This window comes from Hordeum vulgare, chromosome 6H, assembly GCF_904849725.1.
Source record: "Hordeum vulgare subsp. vulgare chromosome 6H, MorexV3_pseudomolecules_assembly, whole genome shotgun sequence".
NCBI classification, from domain to species: domain Eukaryota; kingdom Viridiplantae; phylum Streptophyta; class Magnoliopsida; order Poales; family Poaceae; genus Hordeum; species Hordeum vulgare.
In genome coordinates this window covers 332808971-332831758 of record NC_058523.1, presented here as the reverse complement: position 1 = coordinate 332831758, position 22788 = coordinate 332808971, and the positions used below count along the sequence as shown (strand labels likewise).

General features: G+C 45.0%; 1 protein-coding gene across 1 annotated transcript; it reads left to right on the top strand.

The window, feature by feature from the left end:
- Positions 1-1916: 1916 nt before the first annotated feature.
- LOC123402119 (cytochrome P450 86B1) lies at positions 1917-4087 on the top strand. The gene is made up of 2 exons (XM_045096000.1): positions 1917-3622; positions 3729-4087. Exons 1-2 carry the CDS (start codon positions 2077-2079, stop codon positions 3737-3739), a joined length of 1557 nt encoding a protein of 518 aa, XP_044951935.1. The 5' UTR covers positions 1917-2076; the 3' UTR covers positions 3740-4087.
- The last annotated feature ends 18701 nt before the right edge of the window (positions 4088-22788 follow it).

Here is a 22788-nt window from a genome sequence, read left to right as displayed (position 1 = left end):
TTGTCTGGTTTGGGGACATCATTCTATTACTAATAGGAGAAAATATATTAGTCAAAGCTTTAGAGAAAATTTTCACAACACAGTTACTTAGGCTAATAGGCCTGGAGTTCTTCATATCCTTGGGATTTGGTTTTAGGAATCAGAATGACCAGCGCAAAGTTTAGTCTATGAATATCTAATTTTCCTTCCTCAAAATCTTGGACCATTGCCATAAAATCATTTTTAATCACCTCCGAAAAAGGTCTGAGAAAATAGGAAAGAAAGGCCATCACGGCCTCGGGCTCCATTGGCATAAGAGCCAAAAATAGCTTCCTTAATTTCCTCCTCCGAAAAATTCTTTTGAAGAGTCTCATTTTCTTCATTGGTAACTAATTCATCCTCCTCCCAAAAGGAAGGCCCAAGATGAATGTTATGCTTCTCTTCATATTTAAAGAGGTTTTGATAAAAAGATGTGGCAACCGCCAACATCTCATTAGTTGTATAAAGAGGGCATGAATCCCCATTCAACTCTGCCAAATGGTTTTTACAATGTCTATGGTTAGCCAAAGCATGGAAATAGGCGTTGTTTTTATCCCCATCTTTGATTCTACGGTCTCTTGATCTCTGCCACAAGGCAGTTTCCTCTTTCCTTATAATGTTTTCTAGTTCATTTTTAATGTCTTTCATCCGAACCTTCTGAGCAACCGAGAGCCGGTTGGACTTCGCAAACACATCTAGGATATCAAACTCTAGGATAAGGTCCCTCTTTTTTTTCTTAATAGCAGCTTCAATATTAATGCTCCAACCTTTATTTGTCTTTCTAAACTGATTAGTTTTTAAAAGCCAAACATCAATAGCATCTCTGCTAGAAACTGGAGAGTTCCTCACATCTGTCACCAGTTGTTTAAAATCAGGTTACTCGAGCCATCATTTTTCAAATCTCAAAATCTTAGGGGAGGTAATCCTCCGAACCCCGTATCACGGATCAAAGGGGTATGGTTACTACCAATTCTGGGTAGTGCCCTTAGCACAGACATAGGAAACATATTATCCCAAGAAAGGGAAACAAAAACTCTATCAATAGTAGAAAAAAAAATCCTGACTATTACACCAAGTGTATTTTCTATTGGCTACATTAATCTTCATCAGCCCCCACTTATTGAAAAGTAGCAGAAATGTTAACATTACTGTTACTCTTGTCGGACTCAGATCTTACCAGGTTAAAATCACCTCCGAGAATAACTGGATAAGACATATCACACATAACATCATGTTGTTCTGTAATGAATTCCACTTTAAACTCGTTACAAAAAGTACCATAAACAGCAACAAACTACCACACAACTTTATCAGTTTTGTTTCTAATTGTTGCAACCACACAAAATTTCTTATCGACTCATTATGTTGTGAACATTCATAAATGTTTTTAAAATTTTAGAACATTTATTATTCTATTATTTTTCAAATTTATATCACATGAGCATACAATTGGTGGTATCACATGATGTTCACCCGAGCGTCATGCACTTTCCTATAAATACGGGCGGTCGCAAACTTGACTGGAAACTTATATTTCTACAAGCCTAAAAATTCCCGATCAAACTTCAAAGTACACATAAAGAAAAGACAAAAATTAAGTGTTATAGTATACAGGTTTTAACACTATTCATTTTTTTTTCTTGTTGACACTATTATGCTGAATTTGTTTTTTATGTTTCTCTACCTGTACTTTGAATTTTTCATCTGATTTTTTTTTTTGGGATTGTAGACACATATGTTGGAACATTCATAATTGTTTTTGAATTTTTTTTGAAACATTTAATTTTTTATTATTTTTCAAATTGATATCACAGGAGCATACAATTGGTGGTATCACCTGATGTTCACCCGAGCGTCATGCACTTCCCTATAAATACGGGCGGTCGCCAACTCGACTGAAAACTCATCTCGATGAAGCACGCCCACACCTAAGCAGGTGCAAGCTCGATCGCACACTTCAGTACTTCACTACACGCAGTGCGTGCTGCTTCTCTAGCAGCGTATACCTAACACATTGTTGTCACCAACGTAGTCTCACTCACACGCGGTCGGCCGGTGATGGCGGGTAGGACGTTCGTGGACGCTGCGGTGCGCGCCATGCAGGAGTACGTGCGGGTATCCGACCTGGCCCTGGCCGCCGCGGTGCTCTTCGCGTGCAACGCCGCCACGGCCCGCCTCAAGTCGCGGGGCGGGCCCATGCTGTGGCCGGTGCTCGGCATCATCCCCACCCTCTTCGCGAACCTCGACGGCATCTACGACTGGGGCGCCGCCGCGCTAGCTCGCTCCGGGGGCACGTTCCCGTACCGCGGCATGTGGGGCGGGGGCTCCTCGGGCGTCATCACGTCCGTGCCGGGCAACGTCGAGCACGTGCTTAAGACCAACTTCTCGAACTACCCCAAGGGGCCCTACTACCGCGAGCGATTCGTGGAGCTGCTCGGCGACGGCATCTTCAACGCCGACGGCGAGGCGTGGCGCGCGCAGCGCCGCGCCGCCACGGCTGAGATGCACTCGGCCCAGTTCCTCGAGTTCTCGGCCAGGACCATCGAGCAGCTGGTGCACGGCCGGTTGATGCCGCTGCTGCTGCAGAAGCAGAGCCAGGGTGGCGTGACCGTGGACCTCCAGGAGGTCCTCCTCCGGTTCACGTTCGACAACATCTGCGCCGCAGCGTTCGGCGTGGACGCCGGGTGCCTCGCGGACGGCCTCCCCGACGTGCCGTTCGCGCGCGCTTTCGAGCACGCCACGGAGCTCTCCCTCGCCCGCTTCGTCACGCCGCCCTTCGTCTGGAAGGCCAAGCGGTTCCTCTGCGTAGCCGGCGAGCGACGCCTCGCGGAGGCCGCGCGCTCCGTGAGGGAGTTCGCCGAGCGGACCGTCTCCGAGCGCCGCACCGAGCTGCGCAAGATCGGCAGCCTGCAAGGCCGCTGCGACCTCCTCTCCCGCCTCATGTCCTCCTCCACGGGCCACTCGGACGAGTTCCTCCGCGACTTCTGCATCAGCTTCATCCTCGCCGGGCGCGACACGAGCTCCGTCGCGCTTGTCTGGTTCTTCTGGCTCCTCGCGTCCCACCCTGACGTCGAGGCACGCGTCCTTGACGACGTGCGGGCCGCCCACGGCGACGTCGGGAAGATGGACTACCTCCACGCGGCGCTGACGGAGTCGATGCGCCTCTACCCGCCGGTGCCCGTGGACTTCAAAGAGGCGCTCCAGGACGACGTGCTCCCGGACGGCACGGCGATCCGCGCGCGCCAGCGGGTGATCTACAACACGTACGCCATAGGACGGGACCCGGCGGCGTGGGGAGAGGACTGCTTGGAGTTCCGCCCGGAGCGCTGGATGAAGGGCGGGGACTTTGCTGGCGGCGCCGAGAGCCCGTTCAAGTACGTGGTGTTCAACGCCGGGCCGAGGCTGTGCGTCGGCAAGCGGTTCGCGTACACGCAGATGAAGACTCTGGCGGCGGCGGTGCTGGAGACGTTCGCGGTGGAGGTGGTGCCCGGGCAGGCGGTGAAGCCCAAACTCAACACCACGCTGTACATGAAGAACGGCCTCATGGTGAGCTTCAGGAGGAGGGAGCAACAGCTCGTCCATTGCACCAGCACCACCGTGGCTGGTACGCATCAACTTTCAGTCATCTCGTCTGAGCACCAAAACAAACTGATTTATCACAAAATTTAATTTTAGCTAAAATTTACTTTCCTGATTTTGGGGTGGAACAGCGGAAGAATGATGTAAACCTCAACATGCCCTGCTTTGAAGAGAAGTAAACTTAAAGGAATGTGATACAGATCTCTGAAGGTTCGGCTTCAACCATTCAAGCAATGTGATCAAGACGTTCGACACAAGTGTGTAATTACTGCTACATATATTGCCTCTACTTAATGGTTCTCTGTTCCTCTCTCCGCTTCTGTGTGCTCCTTGTGCTTTGCACCAATTATCGCATCCACACGTAGCGTCGTGTATTCCGTCAGTTTGGTTCTGTAAATATTGTTTTCTTGTTCAAAATGTTGCGATACTTTTTTAGTACTGTATTGATTTGGAATTTGGTTTGATTTGGATATACAAACTATTTATCACTCGGGGTGAAGAATTGTTATTCTTTACTATATTATTTTGTAATGTAGTTTTCTTTTATCACATTGGAAATCAAGCGAGAATGTGAGAAAAATATATATATATGGTAAAAAGGTTATGATATGTAAAATTACAATTTGAGATTTATTTTTTTAAATGGAAAATAAACCCCCGGCCTCTTCATCTGGACGATACATACAATAATTTTATTAATTATTGATAAAAACTATCAAAAGTAATACATGAGTCAGCGTGAAGGCACATCTAGACAACATTTGTTGCTACTCCTGTCACCTTAATGAAGGTGTGCCGAATATCCTGACAGAATATCAAACGAACAACGCACCAAAACCTAATATCTATAGTCGGATGCCCTAGCCCAGCCACACACCGGGACTAGGTCTCATACCGGTCCGGCGCACTCTAAGAGGCTGCCACCGTCATCTTCCAACGGTCCATCTACAGAGCACGAACTCACGCATCGACCTTGCCTCGCCTGCCGTCGACGCCATCATGGCGCCACACAACTCCAGCATCCTGCATGTATCCATCCACACGCGCCCGTCGCCGATCCTAGGCAGCACCATGCCACTGGGATCCACCGTCAGCCTTGCGATGAATGCGACACCACTCCTCCGCTTGTCCCGTCGAACCAGCATTTGCTCCAAAACGATGCCCTTGGGAGGGACAACAACATCGAAAGTGCCACCATCATCTGATCCGGTAGATCCAGATCTAGGGTTTCCCTAGGAGCATCATCATCCGAGTGGGATGCCACGACCTGCAACAATGATGCTCGAAAATGGAACGACGTCAAAGACGCCTCCATCATCCGCCATGACCGAAGTCGGCATGAATTTCACCGGAAGTCGCGTCACACCGAACTCGTAGCTAGGTGGAACCGAACGCAGCCTCACCGCGGAGACGAGGGCCGTCGTCGGCATGCTGGTAGGGAGCCTCCAACCGCCCCTCACTGGTCCTCTCGCACCACTGGTCTGCTATGGCCAAACTGACACAGATTTGGACAAGACACCAGATCCACGGTCACCGAAGCCATCCATTTGCACGCAGTCTCCACACCGCCGGCCATGAAGACTCCAATCGCCGTCGTGCAGCAGGGCGCCACCCTAATTGTCGTCTGCGTCGTCTACATCCCCATTGATCCAGATCGGCAGCAGTGCATGCATGCCCTCCACCGTGAAGTACTCCATGCCGCCGCCCATCCATGCCCCGCCGCCGCAGGGATACTGAGCGACGCCGTCCTCGACGCGCCCCACGCCGGTGCGCCGCCCTGGCGCAAGGATGCCGCCCCGCCACAGCGCCCCCGAGCGAGGAGGAAAAAGACCCGGCCTCGCCGACGTGAGCCACGTGTTGCCCGGCCACGCCTTCTGGCGGCCGCAAGGGAGGAGTGCGGGACAGAAGGGGACCAGTGGGTGTGACGAGGGAGCCCTCATGTCGCTTACAACATAACAATATAGCACCAATATACGTAAAAATATATTTTTGTGTTCATATGACTTATATTTTGTTTTTAAGACCAAATTTTACAAAGTGAAAAGGGATGAACGTAACTATTTATACACAAAGCACAAGTTCTTAATGAAACGACGTAAGAAAACCTCATATGCAAAACAAATTATTCTGCACCAAAGTTGAGGCGATTTAAAAAGTTAACCAAATGACATCTAACTCATATGCCACTTGATTTTCATGAAGATTCGTGTAGGTTTTAAATTTTCTATACCTTGCTTGATTACATAAATGATGTGTGAGAGTTAGATGAGACTTTGTTAATTCTCATCTAGATGAGAATTAGTAAATCTGATCTAAGGCACAACGATGGCAGGGACGGCCCCGCCAAGTGTTGCGCAGATCTGGCTCCTCCCAGCTGATGGCCATGCACGCAGTTGAGCATGCTAGGGTGCCCTCACCATCGCCACCTGTCCGTGGCCATAGCACCATGCGACACAACTTTCGAGGCGCGACAAGGAGGCACTCGCAGGGGAACCGCACTCCATCACCTCTCTTCCCCTGTCAACTACCTCGGTGCTGCAAGGCACACTTCTCTTCAAGCATGTGGCGTCATCCCCGGTGATCTCCAACTCCGCTGGCCTTGACCTCGCCGACCTTTGCGCGCCGGTGGTTGATAATCCCCAAGTGCAAAGAATCATCATAGCACTTTCCAAAGATGGAAGTGGTAAGTATGAAGTGTCGAACCCATAAGGAGGTAAAGGTAAGATCAATATTCTATCAAGTCCTATCTATCGTGTTTTTGTCATGGCAGATGTCCTCATGAAAGGACTTAGTGGTGAAGATATCGCAAGTATGTGGCCACACAAAGGGGTTGATCGGGAACGGGAGACGAGTTTACCCAGGTTCGGCCCCTCTGATTGAGGTAAAAGCCTACGTCCCGCTATGTGTATATTGATGTAGAAATCGATTACAAAGGGTGTGGATCCGCCTGACCTAGCTCTCGATCGATGTTAACTTAATCTTACCAGCCCTAGAGACTCGTCTTTATATACATGTTGAGGCTCTAGGTTATACAAGAGTCCGGGTCGCGCACAGATTCGTGATCTGGTATGTCTCTAACTCTCCTTGCCCCTTAAGCAAGGAAGCTCCTCGCGACCCTTCTCCTGCATGATCCGTGAGTCGCCCTCTTCTTGTCTTGGGCCACAGTTGGCTCTTGTTGTAAACGCCTTGTGCTTTCTGCTTCCTAACTCAGGGCCCATATTGAGTATGAAATGTTGAGCCGCCATCGTCTTGACCCGGACCCCTAGCGCGGGTCTCATGGCAAGATAATATCCCCAACATTAGGCCGTAGATTGACTTGAACATGTTCGCGTCAATAAACCTCTCACATTTTTGGCGGCTCAAACACAATCCCAACTTGTCTTCAACGGAGACATTACCGACTTATAAACTTTTCCTCATTTTCCGTTGTGTAAACTAATACGTCAGCTATCCCGAAATTTTAGGAATTTTCATGGCGTCATTCCAACGGCTTCTTTGGTCTATCTGTTTAGCCCGACAATCGAGGCGCCATCAATTCCAAGATTTACTACGTCCCCTAGATTATCGCGCCTGCCGTTTCCATTTCCCTCCCAGCCTTTAAATACCGACAGGGGGATCTCCTTTTACTTTTACCCTATCTTCTCTTCGTCTTCCACCTTGATCTCTCAGTCTACCACGCGTCGCCGCTGGACCTCCCACCGGCGAGCACTCCGGTACGAGGGTTTCGTCGCCGAACATCTTCTGCTTTGAGTTGCACAACTCCTTCCGCCTCCATCGAAGCCATCAGGTAAGGTTTCATTTCCTGCAGTAGATCTGCTTTAGGTTACCCACCCTAGCTCAACGGAATTATTAGGGTTCGTCCCGCCGCCATTGATGGCACAGATCTGTTCGACCTCTTTTGCAAAAACACCCTCCGTCGATAGGTTGCAGTATGGGGATGAATCTAATCTCGCATAGACTTCATGGGTATTTTTGCGGGAACCTCGCATACATTAGATGTTACTGCCCCCATATTTCAATGCTATCTCGAGCCATTAAATTTTCTTTTTCTGTACCGTTGATAGATCCATATTTCTATATGTTTTGTAGAAAACTGTTTTTCCAACACTTAGCAGAATCCAATATCGCAGTTCCATTGTGAACCAGTGTTATCCTCTCATAAGCCGGTTTAAACATTTTATAACCCACCGTCTTCATGAGCCGCCTTGTATTCATGTGACTCAAGTATCATGAACTTCTTTATTGCCTATTTCTTGAACTCCTCATTTTTCTCAATAATTTTCACTCGCTAGAATAACCCGCCAATCATACTTATGCACCTCACTCCTTCCTGAATCTATGAATCATCTCGAGACCATCAAAATGCGACTGGTTACCCTAAAAAATTAGTGATGCTACCTTGCAATGATTCATGTTGGTAGGGACCTTGTCTCCTAAGGAGATAATTGGATGGAGAGCCGTTGTTGGAGAAGTGCGACCTCAACCCGCCGAAGGAGAGGTTGTAGTTTTCGCTGATCATTTAGAACGAGGCTTCTCTCCTCCTGGCTCGAAATTCTTTTGGGATGCTCTCAGCTTTTACAACCTTCACCCCCAAGATCTAGGTCCCAATTCAATTAGTAACTTATGTCAGTTTCAAGTCTTTTGCGAGGCATACCTTGGAATAGAACCCACTGCTCCCTTATTTAGGGAGTTCTTCTACTTAAACCGCCAGACGAAGTGGGCTGACGGCCCCAGCTTAGTACTCGGTGGAGTCACAATCCATAGGCGGCGTGAGATCGGTTTTCCTACTACGACCTTACCCAGTCATCCCAAAGGCTGGGGAAAAACCTGGTTTTATTGCAAAAATACCGCGCCGGCTCAAGAAAGTCCTTTGTCGGGTTTCAGAGAAGAGCGTCTTCCTATGGATTTCTAGCTCCCCGGCGCACTGACTCCAGAGGAACAAGCCGCCCACACCTTTGTTTGGGCAAAACTGAGAGCTATGAATGCCAATGGCTTGACCGGAGTTGACTTAATTGGATGCTGGGTGGAATGGCGTATTATGCCCTTATGCCGCCGAGATGGACTGATGTGTCATTACAACGGCAACTTAAACAATGCTCAACGCTTCACCGATGTAATTCTTGACACTTAAGAAGTTAATAGCCTTATGCAGAAATTATGTGGTGAGCCCAAAGAAGCATGTTCCAAAATTGGTTTGAAACCACTTTGTGTCATGAATACGGCTCCTGAGGTAAATAAATCCAACCATCACTTGCCTTATTTGGTATTCCCCTTGTTCTTTGTAGGACAAACTTCCCTTGTTGTAGAAAAACACGCCCTTCTGGAAGCGTAGGCCAGTAAAGCCGCCTGTAAAAAGGGCCAAGACTCTTGCGAAGAAGAAGAAGAAAGCCAAGCCAGGTGCAGGTGAGTCGTCTATTGTGGGTGAGTCACAAAATATTGAGGAATTGTCTGAGGTAAATGTCTATACCATCCCTTTGTTGTGTCACATGTTGTTCTAATCACTTAATTTGTTCTCAGTGAGATGATGTGGAAAGTGATGTTGAAGATGTTGAGGTAATTTCAATATCTTCTAACTCAAATATTTCCTTGGAAAGACCTCAAAGGCGGGTTTGTAGGAAAGTCCCTATGAATCATCCAGATGATTATTTCGATCTTAACTTCCTTTTGAAGAAGGCTGTGTATACTCCAAAATGCCACACCAACAGCTCCTCAGGTGATCTTATGGCGGGTCTGCCTGAGAAAACATCCGGCCGCAAACGCCGCACTCAGGTGCCTTCTTTTTCCTTATCAAATATATTGTCAATTTGCTCAAGCTCACCAAATTTTCGACTGTAATAGGTGTCTCCTCCTTCATCTCGTGATTTAACATCCTCAAAATTGCCACCCCTTATTTGTCTCGCAGGGTATGTTACTATTTGTTTTATCAGCACTTGCTTCAATACTTCACATGTCAGACATGTCATTATATACACCTAAACCTTTCATTTTTTAGAGCTCAAGCGAAGAAACGGAAAACTGGCGGGTCAACTTCAAACATTGAAACACTAGAAGTGGAAGAAACAGATGCATCTATCCATGACATTCCGGCTGAACCGGATAGAACTTATACTGACCCTCCAAAAAGCACTGCCATGGATAATATCCCTGATATCCAAGCCAATCCACCAAAAAGTGATGATGTGACCATGGATCCGAGTTAGAAAGAAAATCTCAACTCGCCAAGCCCCCTGAAGTCATCAAAAGACGCCATGTTCGAAGAAGATGTTGTTCTCATTACTGGGACGGGTCACACGACGCTTGTCCATAATGTGTTGGCTAAGCATACTGCTGGGGACGTCTCAACCAAGAGAGACAAAGGGAAATCTGCACTTGAGCTTCCCAATATCGAGAAGATGAACTTTGAAGAGCTGCATCCGGGATATCTAAACCGCCTTTCCATGAGCCGGGACCTTGAAGCTGGCCCGGTAAACATGATGAAGGAAAGATACGAGGTATGGTGTTTGTGTCATAAATTACCCCATATATCCCTCTGTAGCCCCAAAGGGCCTGGTCATCTTCTTGAAGATGAGCCGGGTCTTGTTTAGTAACTTTAAGAAAACTTCAACCTGTAGTCCCCAAGGGCCGGGTCATCTTCTTCGAGATGAGTCGGGTCTTGTTTAATGTTCTTGAAACTTCAACCTGTAGCCCCCAAGGGCCGGGTCATCTTCTTGAAGATGAGTCATGTATTGTTTAATAATCTTGAAAACTTCAACCTGTAGCCCCAAGGCCCGGGTCATCTTCTTGAAGGTGAGTCGGGTCTTGTTTAATAACTTTAGGAAAACAAGTACATTAGCCCCCAAGTGTCAAGTGTATTGCTTGCAATCTGCTTGAGACTTGATGTCAACCGATCAATTCGACCAAGTAGCAACAAGGTAACTGATCCATCTTGCTTGATATTGTAGGAGACTATAAGTCAAGCTGACGCATCCTTAAGTGTGATGAAAGGACATCAACCAGACGCCAAGGCTGCGGCGGAAGAACCTACTATACAAAGAGTCAACTGAAGCTAAGAAAACCGCCCTGGTGAAACATGTTGAAATCATCGAGGGTCAGCTGAAACAAGTCACAGAAGGATTAACTGGTCTTCGTCAACACATCTCCAATATGACCAGTGTTATCTTTGGTAAGTCCTTGAAATAGTGCCTATTATAATCATCGTAAAGGACACAAGGTGCCAGGCGACTTATGTTTCATTTGCTGCTTGCATGCCCTTGATCCGCCAACCTTCAGGATGACTGTGTGTTGACGCTAAAGGCAATATATACCCTGAGAGAACAACTCTATGTTGGCGGCTTACTCACTGTCAAAGCTGTATGGGGTGACAAAGAACCGGTGAAATATATCAGGGACATGTGAGGCGGCTCTCAACCATACCACAACATATAGTAGAAATAAGGAAATCATCCGCACGGAAAGGCCTGATCACAGCTATGAGCCGGTGTTTAGCCTATGCTCCAGAGCTCAAGCTGGATGAAATAGCCGGCGGGTTTCCTGAGTATAAGGATGACGGCTCAGAGTTCACACAAGAAGGCTACGCCTAGAACGTAAAGGATGTTGGTCCTGCGGCAAGCCAACTTGCCGAGAGTCTTGACCTCTCAAAGTATTAGGCGGCCTATGATGATGACTATAAGCGTATGGCAACTCCCAGTTTCACACCGATGGAATTGACTCCTCAGCGCTGTAAGCATCTTTTTTCCTCTGATGCTGACCCGTCAACCATCTTGACAGAGGAAGCTGAATTTCATGCTTTAATCAATTGCACCTGGGATGTGGACAACTTCCAGATCCAAGACCCCGAAAACTCGGCAAAGGGTGACCCGGAGGCGGCTTAGATGTGGCGACCCTCGGAACTCAACCTGAAGAAAAGACTAAACCCGAGGAAACCTGCCACCGAGTTAATATAGAAATTTTTTTGGCCTTTACGAGCCTTGTAATTTTCTTTCGAGCATACTTAAACTGCTTATATATTTGCATGAATAGGGATGCCAAACTTTCCTGGCGTTACCTTGTAATATAAGTCGCCGGTTTGAGCTATCGATGGTTAGGAAGTATTTTGTCCTTCTCTTCCTTGAAAGAAAAAAACCTTTAACACCCAATTTGAATGAGTCAGCATATCTATTGGGTCTCTGCCTGAAAATATAACACCATGTAAGGTGAAAAATAATCTGGCTCAGTGAGTCACGACGGGTAGACGGGCTTGCAAGGCTCTAGTCGTACCCTAAGAGGTTTTTGCAAAAACCTTTATATTTTTAGACTGGGTGATCAGGCTCAATTTAAGCTTCGGTGAAGCAGGTTCAGTGAACCCATGGTTTGTCTATTTTCCATATGCTGGCTATGCAAGCATCTCAATGTTTTAACTTTGGAAGTTCAGGGTCCACTATTGGATTGACTCGCCAAGAGTACACAGGGCTTATGGGCGAGTCACAAAACATACAGTCCAGTATAACCATTGTAATGCGTTAATTTTGCACTAGCCAAGAGGGTAGTAAAGGCGGGACTCAATGAGTCAGAAGCCCCCACGTGACCTATGATCAAGGAAAAACGGGCATAGGATAGCAAAAGACAATGCTATTACTGCTAAACGACTTGGGGACTAGTAGCCCCCAAGTAAGCCGGTTTTTATTGTTCATGACAATACATTAGCACCTATGTTTGAACCGTGCATCATGGCACTTGATACTCTTTGGCTTACTAGTATCCATGTTTGAGCGATCACAATAGGGCGACTCGCTCTATTTGATACTAATAGCGTCCATGTTTAGATGGGCTCCTTGGTGGCGACTCATCCTCTTGGGCGGCTTATTTAATCAATAAAGACTCATGCTCAAAATATAGGCTGAATCGGAAGAGACCCCGAACTTTGTGGGCACAAACTTTATTGATGTGATGTAAAAGAGTACAAATACCAAACTATGTACATGGACAAGGAGCCATTGTCTCTAAGTGTAGTAAGGACGCAGATGAGCAATGTTCCACAGGAGGGTTGTCTCTTCCTCCGAGGTTGGCTTGTCAGGACATAGATCAATCAAGTAATAAGTGCCGTTGCGAAGGTTTCTGATGACGGCGAAGGGTCCTTCCCATGGAGGCGAAAGCTTTTGTATACACGTATGATCTTGAATCAGTCGAAGCACCACGTTGCCCTCCTGGAAGACCCGGCTCTTGACTCGTCGACTGTGGTAACGACGCAAGTGTTGTTGGTAGATAGCCGATCGTGTTGCAGCTAAATCACGCTCCTCCTCGAGAGCATCCAAAGAATCCTGACGTGCTTGCTCATTATCGGCTTCTACGTATGCGGCGACTCTAGGAGAATCGTGCCTTATATCACTTGGGAGAACTGCCTCAGCCCCATAGGCAAGGAAAAAAGGAGTGTAATGAGTAGATCTATTTGGTGTTGTTCTGATACTCCAAAGTACAGATGTGGGGACCCCAACTTACGAGTCGAGATTGTCGAATGAACGCGCTCAATGATCCCAGAGATCAATGCTCACCGAACACACAGATACTGAATATTAAGAGTGTTACATCCATACATACCGTTTGATACAAATAATGATATTATTGGTCAAGTCTTACATATATAGGGCCTTGAGGGCCAACACACCAAACTGGACCAATAGCAGAATTATTGGTCGAAAGCATGAACCCATGCCATCTGCCTTAACCTACAGGCATTCTGACTGGGAAGCGTCCTAGCTCGCAAAAACGTCTCCGAGCTATTCTTCACCATATCCTGTTCTTTCATACCTGGTCAATGAAATAACCAGTGTCAAGCCAATGAGTACTTTTGATTGTACTCACAAATAGCCCATGATATGAACAATGCAAGTGAAGGATAACCATAACATGCTTCTTTGGTGGATAACTCTTGGTGGTAAATAAACATGATCACAGGTATGCATCATATGTCAAGAACAACTTTTGAAGAACATGTTACAGATATCAATATATCTGCCACGGGCTGAACCATCCGGGTCCACCCTATATGCCAAGTCACCAAACTTGGTCATATCATTACTTTCATAATAACTACTTTTAATCACAACTCACACACACTTGGTTTATGCGGAAACGACTGGACGTAGTTTAAGAAGCACCACCCAACTGTCCTTGACCATGGACACGGCTATTCGAATAGTTTTACACTCTGCAGTGGTAGTATGCTGGACCCACGAGATCCGGGAAACTTCCTTCTCATCCACGACTCGCGGCATATAACATACCAGAGGTAAGTACCCGATCAATGCCTTTCCCCTGACGATACTAGACAAGGAGGTACACTCGATTGGTACCCAGGCCACATGTTCTACGTCTTACGAGCACCGACCCTGAACAGTATCAACCATGCCGGGACCAACGGTGTGCGTGGAACACATAAAAATGGCATAGTCGCCCTACCTGGCATGACCCCATCACGAGAGTGACCACACATCACTCCCGCCACTAGTAATGTGGCTCTTTGCTAGCACCGACCAGAGTAATCAACACAGCCCCGTCCCATAAAGGGGTAACGTGGTCATACATGTAAGGTTGGGACGGTCGACACATCATAAATCTATTCCCATTTTTGAAACCATACTTACACAAATACCCGATGCACCACTTCACCAAAAGTGGCCACCTGACTCATCATCACCCTCGGGCATTAGTGGCACCCGACGGAGTTTTCATAAGTCTTTGATTTAAACCAACACATGCTCATGCTACTGTTACTCTAGCTTTACTTGTCAACATGATACAAGCATGACCCTCATAGGTGGTAGGATCAAGCTTAATGCATGTGCTCCGGAGGAGCCATCGGTAACATCACATCAATGATTTACCGACACTTATGATCATATGCAATGGAAATAAATGCTACTCTAGTATGCAATATAGCTCATGCTCAGTCATGGTAAAAGGGTTGCTTGCCTTTGCTCTCATAAGTTCTTAGGAAGTTGTTTCATTGGATTTGGAGTTAAAATAAATATCCTATGGATTTTCTAATACTAGATAAATAGCAATAGGAAGCTATTTATTTAATGCAACATTATAAAGCCTGATAAAAATGGTGACCAAGGCTTAAAAAATAGGGCATGATATAATTAGTCTGTGGAAATTGGAATCACTCCAATCGGAGTTGATTTGAGTCCTCTAGGTTTTCACAAAGTGGGGCTGAATATATCCAGATTTGTATTTTGATAAATACACCACAGAAAGTTTGCTTGGAAAAAAGTGCAAAGCACATATTTGGATAGCCCTGAATTTTAGGAACCTGTAGGAGTTTGAAACAAATAGTTTGGAGTTAAAATGAATTTTATATGGATTTATGAATCTTGTGATAAAAGAATAATGGAAAAAGGTTTTCTTACTAAGACTATACTGTGCGCGCGGGCGCTAGATAAGCAATGGGCCGGCCCAACGGCTCCAGCCGTGAGCACTTGCTACGCCAAAGGCGTATTCCTCAGTCTGCGCCTCCTCACGTGGGAAACACCCGCCAGCTGGGGCGCGGCCACTTAACACTACGGGGTCGGCTAGTGTGCGACTGACCAGGGGGGCCAGCCTGCAGGTCTTCCCCTTCCTCCCGCTGATCTGAGGGCATGCACGAGAGGGGGAGCCGAGCGGCGCCGAAGCCTGCCCCGGTGGTACTCGCCTCCCCGACGAGGTCCGAGCCACCCTTAGGCGCAGGAGGGCGCGGGGCTTCCATTCCCGCACCCAATGTGCATCGGGGCTCTTCGGCACAACACCAGCGACGACAGCACTTCGTGGCGACGGTGACCTTGAACAGGCCGACATAGCCCGAGGGAGAGGAAATGCAGCAGATGGGGAGGAGCTACGCGACTTTGGAGGGATACCGGCATGGAAAAGAGAGGAAAGGGAGCAACTGTGGCCTCAAACCAGAGCTTTGGCCGATAGAGAAGATGCATGCACGAGGATGGATGCAGGGCTCGGAAGGGAGAATGGGGAGGTCCAAGAGATTTTTTCGAGAAAGGGGAGTGGATCCGAGGCTCTGGATGCTCGGGGAGGCCATATGGATTGGGGGAGACGAGAAATATCTTGGATGCTCCCTGGTGCTCACTGGGCACGGCGGCCACGCGTGCCTAAGGAAGCTTCGAAGCTTGTTGATGATGGGGAGTGGTTTGAACGGTCAAAAGAAGGCTCTGAAACATACCGAAACATATTGGACCAGCTAGAAATGGACTAGAGGAAAGAAACAAGATGCACAACACCATTTCTGCACTCCAGGGAGGTGGTCACCAGCCCACTTGGTGTCCTGGGCGACCCCTTGGCCAGGCCAAGGTGTCAAATATGCAAGGCATGTTTTCCACAATGTACAAGTGAAGTTTGGACCAAGTTGGAGCTGTCTAGGTGGGGTTTTGACTGTTGTTAAGTTTGCAACAGCAAACTTAGGGCCACTAATGAGGGCTCTTAGAGGAGAGATAATGGGGAAAAGACATGTCTAGCAGCCTTAGGCTTGGAAGGACTACACTTCTGTAAAGTTTCAGCTCAAGCAAGGGACAGTAGCTAGTACTTGTTGTACAAAGCTACTTTTCAGTCAGAAATCAACTTGAGGATGTGCTGCTCATTTTCTCCACATGAGCATGCCATCTCTTGGCTTTAAGCAATGCCTTGGGATGCTATGAACCCTCGGGCAAGAGGTGAGGGCTTTGGCTTAAACAGAAGTGAGGCAAGAGGGGTAAAAAAGGGTGATTCCAAGGGTGGAAAAGAGAAGTAGTTACATGGAGCCTCTCTCCAATAATTGACTAGTGGCCCTGGAAATGTTACTGGAGGTAAAATGTAACTATATGTAGTTGTGGTAGAAAGTTGAGCTCAAGGGTAAAAGTGGAAGGGGCCAAAGTAGCCATTGGAGTGAATGCACACAAGGTGTTTGATGAGTGGCAGAGCAACCAAATGGACTTCAATGGATATGAAACTTAACAGGATCAAATAATAGATGAAAATAAGCTTGGACACCAAATTTGGTATTTGGTGGAGAACATTTCCAATATAGACTTGGAAAACCCATGAAATGGGCAGAAATGGCTTTCTACTTACGAAACTATTCAAATCAATTCCCAGAAATCCAATATTTGGTGTGGGGGCATTATTTGAGCAGTAAAGCATGCCCAAACAGTTTGGGGGTCAATTGGAGAAATTTATAATGTAAAGTTTCCTAAAGTCAAAAATCAACAAAGAGGGTTTTGAGGGGCTTGGGACAAGTTCTTCTATTTTCCTTGATGCAACACTTGGTGTGGATGCATTATAGGAGTATCAGAACATGTCCACCAAATTTGAGCACAATTGTAGACATTTGACAATGAAGAGTTCCTCAAATTTGGATCTGAACAGATAGGGTTTTAGAATAATTAGGGGAGTCAAGTCAACTTGGATTGAGATGAAACTTGGCAAGATCATCAAACATATCATAGGTGACATGCTGGAATTTTACAGGAATTTATGGAGAATATTTCTTATAGAAATATTCCAAAAGCTTGAAATAGGCATGAAAGGTTTTGGAGGGGTTTGCCCAATATTTTGAACATGACCATGTGTTGGAACTCATATATATGGAATAAATATATCCACTGAGTTTCCCTAAATTTTCTTAAATATTTTGAAAGCAATAAAAATAACTTTCCTTCATATGAGACCATTTCTGGTCCCAGAGGAAGGTATTTGAATAAAATGGTAAAATAAATTTTAAAATAATAACATTGTGATTTTGGGAAGTCATTTTGATAATGGGTTTTAAATAAAATAATTGGTGCAAAATAAATTCCCTAATTTGAGGACTTGTAGTACAAATCTCATCTCAGGGGTTTTGAAAGCTTAATTGAAGGAAATGCTTTTTGGTGAAAATAATATTTGGTAAAAATAGTTGATGGTTGATATGTCTCCAACGTATCTATAATTTTTGATGGTTCCATGCTATTATCTTGTCAAACTTTGGATGTTTTGTATGCCTTTTATATCTTTTTTGGGACTAACTTATTAACTTAGTGCCAAGTGCGAGTTCCTGTTTTTCTCATGTTTTTGACCCTTTTCAGAGGAGGATTTTAAACGGTGTCCAAACGGAATAAAACTTTTGAAAAGATTTTTTCCGGAACAAAAGATACGCACGAGACTTGAGAACCAAGGCAGGGGCCAACAGGGGACCCCACAAAGCCCCTAGGCGCGGCCAGGGGACCCGCGCCTAGCAGGCTTGTGGGCCCTCTATGGCTCGTTTTCCCTACCTCTTCCGCCTATAAATTCATAAAAATTCGAAAACTACGCGAGAGATCCAGGAAAATACTTTTCCACCGCCGCAAGCTTCTGTCTCCGCAAGATCCCATCTGGGGCATGTTCTGGTGCCCTGCCGGAGGGGGATTCGGATACAGAGGGCTTCTTCACCAACACCATGACCTCTCCGATGATGCGTGACTAGTTCACCATAGACCTTTGGGTCCATAGCTAGTAGCTAGATGGCTTCTTCTCTCTCTTGGATCTTCAATACAAAGTTCTCCATGATCTTAATGGAGATCTATCCGATGTAATCTTCTTTGCGTGTGTTTGTCGAGATCCGATGAATTGTGGATTTATGATCAAATTATCTATGAATCTTTTTTGAGTTTCTTCTGATCTCTTATATGCATGATTTCATATCCTTGTAATTCTCTTCGAGTTGTGGGTTTTGATTGGCCAACTTGATCTATGATTCTTGCTATGGGAGAAGTGCTTGGTTTTTGGTTCATACTGTGCGGTGACCTCACCTAGTCATAGAAGGGGTAGCGAGGCACGCATCATGTTGTTGCCATCAAGGGTAAAAAGATGGGGTTTTCATCATTGGTTTGAGTTTATCCCTCTACATCATGTCATCTTGCTTAAGGCGTTACTCTGTTCGTCATGAACTCCATAAATTAGATGTATGATGGATAGCGGTTGATGTGTGGAGTAATAGTAGTAGATGCAGAAAGTATCGGTCTACTTGTCTTGGACGTGATCCCTATATGTATGATCATTGCCTTAGATATCGTCATGACTTTGCGCGGTTCTATCAATTGCTCGATAGTAATTTGTTCACCCATCGTATTATTTGCTATTTTGAGAGAAGCCTCTAGTGAACACTATGGCCCCCGGGTCTACTTCACACCATATTTTCAGCCTTACACTTTTACTTCGTTGCACTTTCCGCATTCAGATCTCACTTTGCAATCAATCTTGAAGGGATTGACAAACCCTTTATAGCGTCGGGTGCAAGCTCATTTGTGTTTGCGCAGGTACTCTGGACTTGACGCGATTCTCCTACTGGATTGATACCTTGGTTCTCAAACTGAGGCAAATACTTACTGCTCCTCTGTTGCATCACCCTTTCCTCTTCATGGGAAAAACCAACGCAAGCCCAAGAGGCAGCAGAAGGATTTCTGGCGCCGTTGCCAGGGAGGATCAAGTCAAGAACTCATCCAAGTAAGTGTCGCAAACTCATCTCTTGCATTTACTTTTTTGCTTCTCGTTTTCCTCTCCCACACTTCTAAAAAACAAAAATTTACTAAAATATTTTCCTCTTTCGTTTGCCCTTTTCTCTTGCTTGCTTTCTGTTCGCTTGTATGCCTGCTAAGACCTGTATGGCCCAACCAAGGGATTTTGATGCTTAATATGGGAGGTTGGAAGAGATTGAAACTAGTGTTAAAGGCTTCATATCTACACGGTTTGATTATAACAGTTACTTCCGTAAGGAACTGAAGGAGTAAAATTCTTGTTTGGCCTTTATGAATAGAGAAGTTGATGATATGGCCAAAGAATTCCTTGTGCTAAATTTTCAGTTTGCTCGTCTTGAAAAATTGGTAGGCCAAATTTCTGATAAACAGGCTACCTTGGTCAATAAAATGGCTGCTAAACCTGAAATTTGTGATGAGAATCACGAAGATCTTAAGGTGCTTGGTGTGACTCCCATTGAATCTTTGTTTTCTTGTGTCAAACCTAATGATGATGGGGCTGGATATGAATCCACATTGGTTGAAAAACGCCCCAATGATTCGGAGTCCATCTATCTTGATGCTAAAAGCATTGAAAGTGGAGTAGAAGATATTAAAACCTTGAGTAGTAATGAAACTACTACTTTGGATTTCAAGGAATTCAATTATGATAGTTTCTCCTTGATTGAATGCATTTCCTTGATGCAATCCATGCTAAACTCTCCACACGCTTATAGCCAACACAAGGCCTTTACCGATCATATCGTCGATGTTATGATAAAATCTCTTGAAGAGAAACTTGAATTGGAAGTTTCTATCCCTAGAAAGCTTCATGATGAGTGGGAACCTACTATCAAAATTGAAATAAAAAACTATGAATGCAATGCTTTGTGTGATTTGGGTGCTAGTGTTTTCGCGATTCCAAAGTCTTTATGTGATGTTCTGGGTTTTAATGAGATTGAGGAGTGTTCTCTTAATTTGCATCTTGCGGATTCTACTGTCAAGAAACCCATGGGAAGGATCAATGACGTTCTTATTATTGCAAATAGGAATTATGTACCCATGGATTTCATTGTGCTTGACATTGATTGCAATCCTACATGCCTATCATTCTTGGTAGACCTTTCCTAAGGACTATCAGTGCTATCATCGATATGAAGGAAGGGAATATTAGATTTCAATTTCTTTTAAAGAAGGGCATGGAACATTTTCCTAGAAAGAAAATAAGTTTGCCTTATTAATCCATGATGTGGGATACTTATGGTTTGAGCACCAAAGACGACGATACGTGATTCTATCGCATTATGCGTAGCTAAGGGCATTAAACAATAGCGCTTGTTGGGAGGCAACCCAATGAATTAAATTTTTATTTCTGTTTTGTTGCATCCACACCATCATAATTCTGTTATGATTGTGTCTTTTGTGTTTCTTTTTGTGTTTGAGCCAAGCAAAACCTTTATGACTAGACTTGGTGATGGTTGTTTGATCCTGCTGAAAAAATACAGAAACTTTTTGCTCACGAGATTATTTTTAATTTTTATTCAGAAAGAGATTTTGAGTTGATTCTTTTTGCTGATGGTTGATATGCTTTTTTCCCAGGCATTCGTAATTGTTCAGAATTTTTGAGGTACCAGAAGTATACGAAGTATACAGATTGCTACAGACTGGTCTGTTTTTGACAGTTTCTGTTTTTGTTCAGTTGGTTGCTTGTTTTGATGAAACTATGGATAGTATGAGGGGGTAATAGTCATGGAAAAGTGAGAATACAGTAATCTAACACCAATATAAATAGAAATCAATATATCTACAGTACCTAAAGTGGTGGTAGTTTGTTTTCTTCTGCTAATGATATCATGAGTTTCTGTTTAAGTTTTGTGTTGTGAAGTTTTCAAGTTTTGGGTGATGTTCTCATCGACAAATGGATAAAGGGTGGAAAGAGCTCAAGCTTGGGGATGCCCAAGTCATCCCAAGCCAAATTCAAGGACACCAAAAAGCCTAAAGCTTGGGGATGTCCCGGGAAGGCATCCCCTCTTTCGTCTTCAATCCATCTGTAACATTACTTGGAGCTATATTTTTATTCACCACATGATACGTGTCTTGCTTCGAGCATCTTGTATCGTAGGAGTCTTTTATTTTTGTTGTGTCACAATCATCCTTGCTGCACACCTTTTTAGAGAGACATGCACTCATCGTGAATTGCCTAGAATGCTCATCGTGCTTCACTTATATCTTTTGAGCTAGATAATTTTGCTCTATGTGCTTCACTTAGATCTTTTAGAGCACGGAAGTGCGTGACTTGGTAGTTGGTTTGTGCTATCAAAGTAGTCCCAAAGGTGATAGGTACCCCAAGAGGATACAAAAACTTCCATCTTCATGTGCGTTGAGTAGAAAGAGAAGTTTGATTCCTCTCAATTAGTTTTGAGACGTTGATTTGGTAATATTAGGAGTTATGTTAGTAGGGTGTTGTGAATCTAGAAATACTTGTGTTGAAGTTAGTGATTCCAGTAACATGCACGTATGGTGAACTGCTATGTTAGGAAGTCGGAGCATAATTGATCTATTGATTGTCATCCTTTGTGTTGTGGTCGGGATCGCGCAATGGTTAACACCTACCAACCCTTCCCCTAGGAGTATGCATTTAGATCTTTGTTTTGATTAATAATAAAAACATTCGCAACAAGTATGTGAGTTCTTCATGACTAATGTGAGTCCATGGTATAGATTCACTATCACCTTCCACCATTGCTAGCCTCTCTAGTACCGCACAATTTTTGCCGGTGCACAAACCCACCATATGCCTTCCTCAAAACAGCCACCATACCTACCTACTATGGCCTTTTCATAACCATTCCGAGATATATTGCCATGCAACTCCCACCGTTCCGTCTCATGACTTGTGCCGTCACTCTCATATTTCCATTGCATGATCATAAGATAGCTAGCGAGATGTTTCAACGTCATACGTCAAGCTAGATCGTTGCACATCCCGGTACACTGTCGGAGGCATTTCCTATAGAGTCATCATCGTTCTGAGCTTTGAGCTGTGAGTAAATAAAAATGTGATGATCGTCATTATTAGAGCATTGTCCCATGTGAGGAAATAAAAAAAAGAGGCCAAAGTTTCCCACAATAAAAACAAAAGAGAGAAAAAAGAGGCCTAAGAGCCCAAATAAAAAAAGAGAAAGAAAAAGAGAGAAGGGACAATGCTACTATCTTTTTCCAGACTTGTACTTCATGATAGCACCCTGTTCTTCATGATTGAGAGCCTCTCGTTTTTTCACCATCATATACTAGTGGGAATCTTTACTATATAACTTGGCTTGTATATTCCAATGATGGGCTTCCTCAAATTGCCCTAGGTCTTCGTGACCAAGCAAGTTGGATGCACACCCACTAGTTCTCCTTTTAAGCTTTCACATACTTATAGCTCTAGTGCATCCTTTGTATGGCAATCCCTACTCATTCACATTGATATCTATTAATGGGCATCTCCATAGCCCTTTGATACGCCGAGTCAATATGACCATCTCCTCCTTTTTGTCTCACAACGACCACCACACTCTATTCCACCAATAGTGCTATATCCATGGCTCACGCTCATGTATTGCGTGTTAGTTGAAAAAGGTTTGAGAAAGTAAGAGTGCAAAGACAATTACTTGGCCAATACCGGGGTTGTGCATGATTTAAATTAGTTGTGTGAGGATGATGGAGCATATCCAGACTA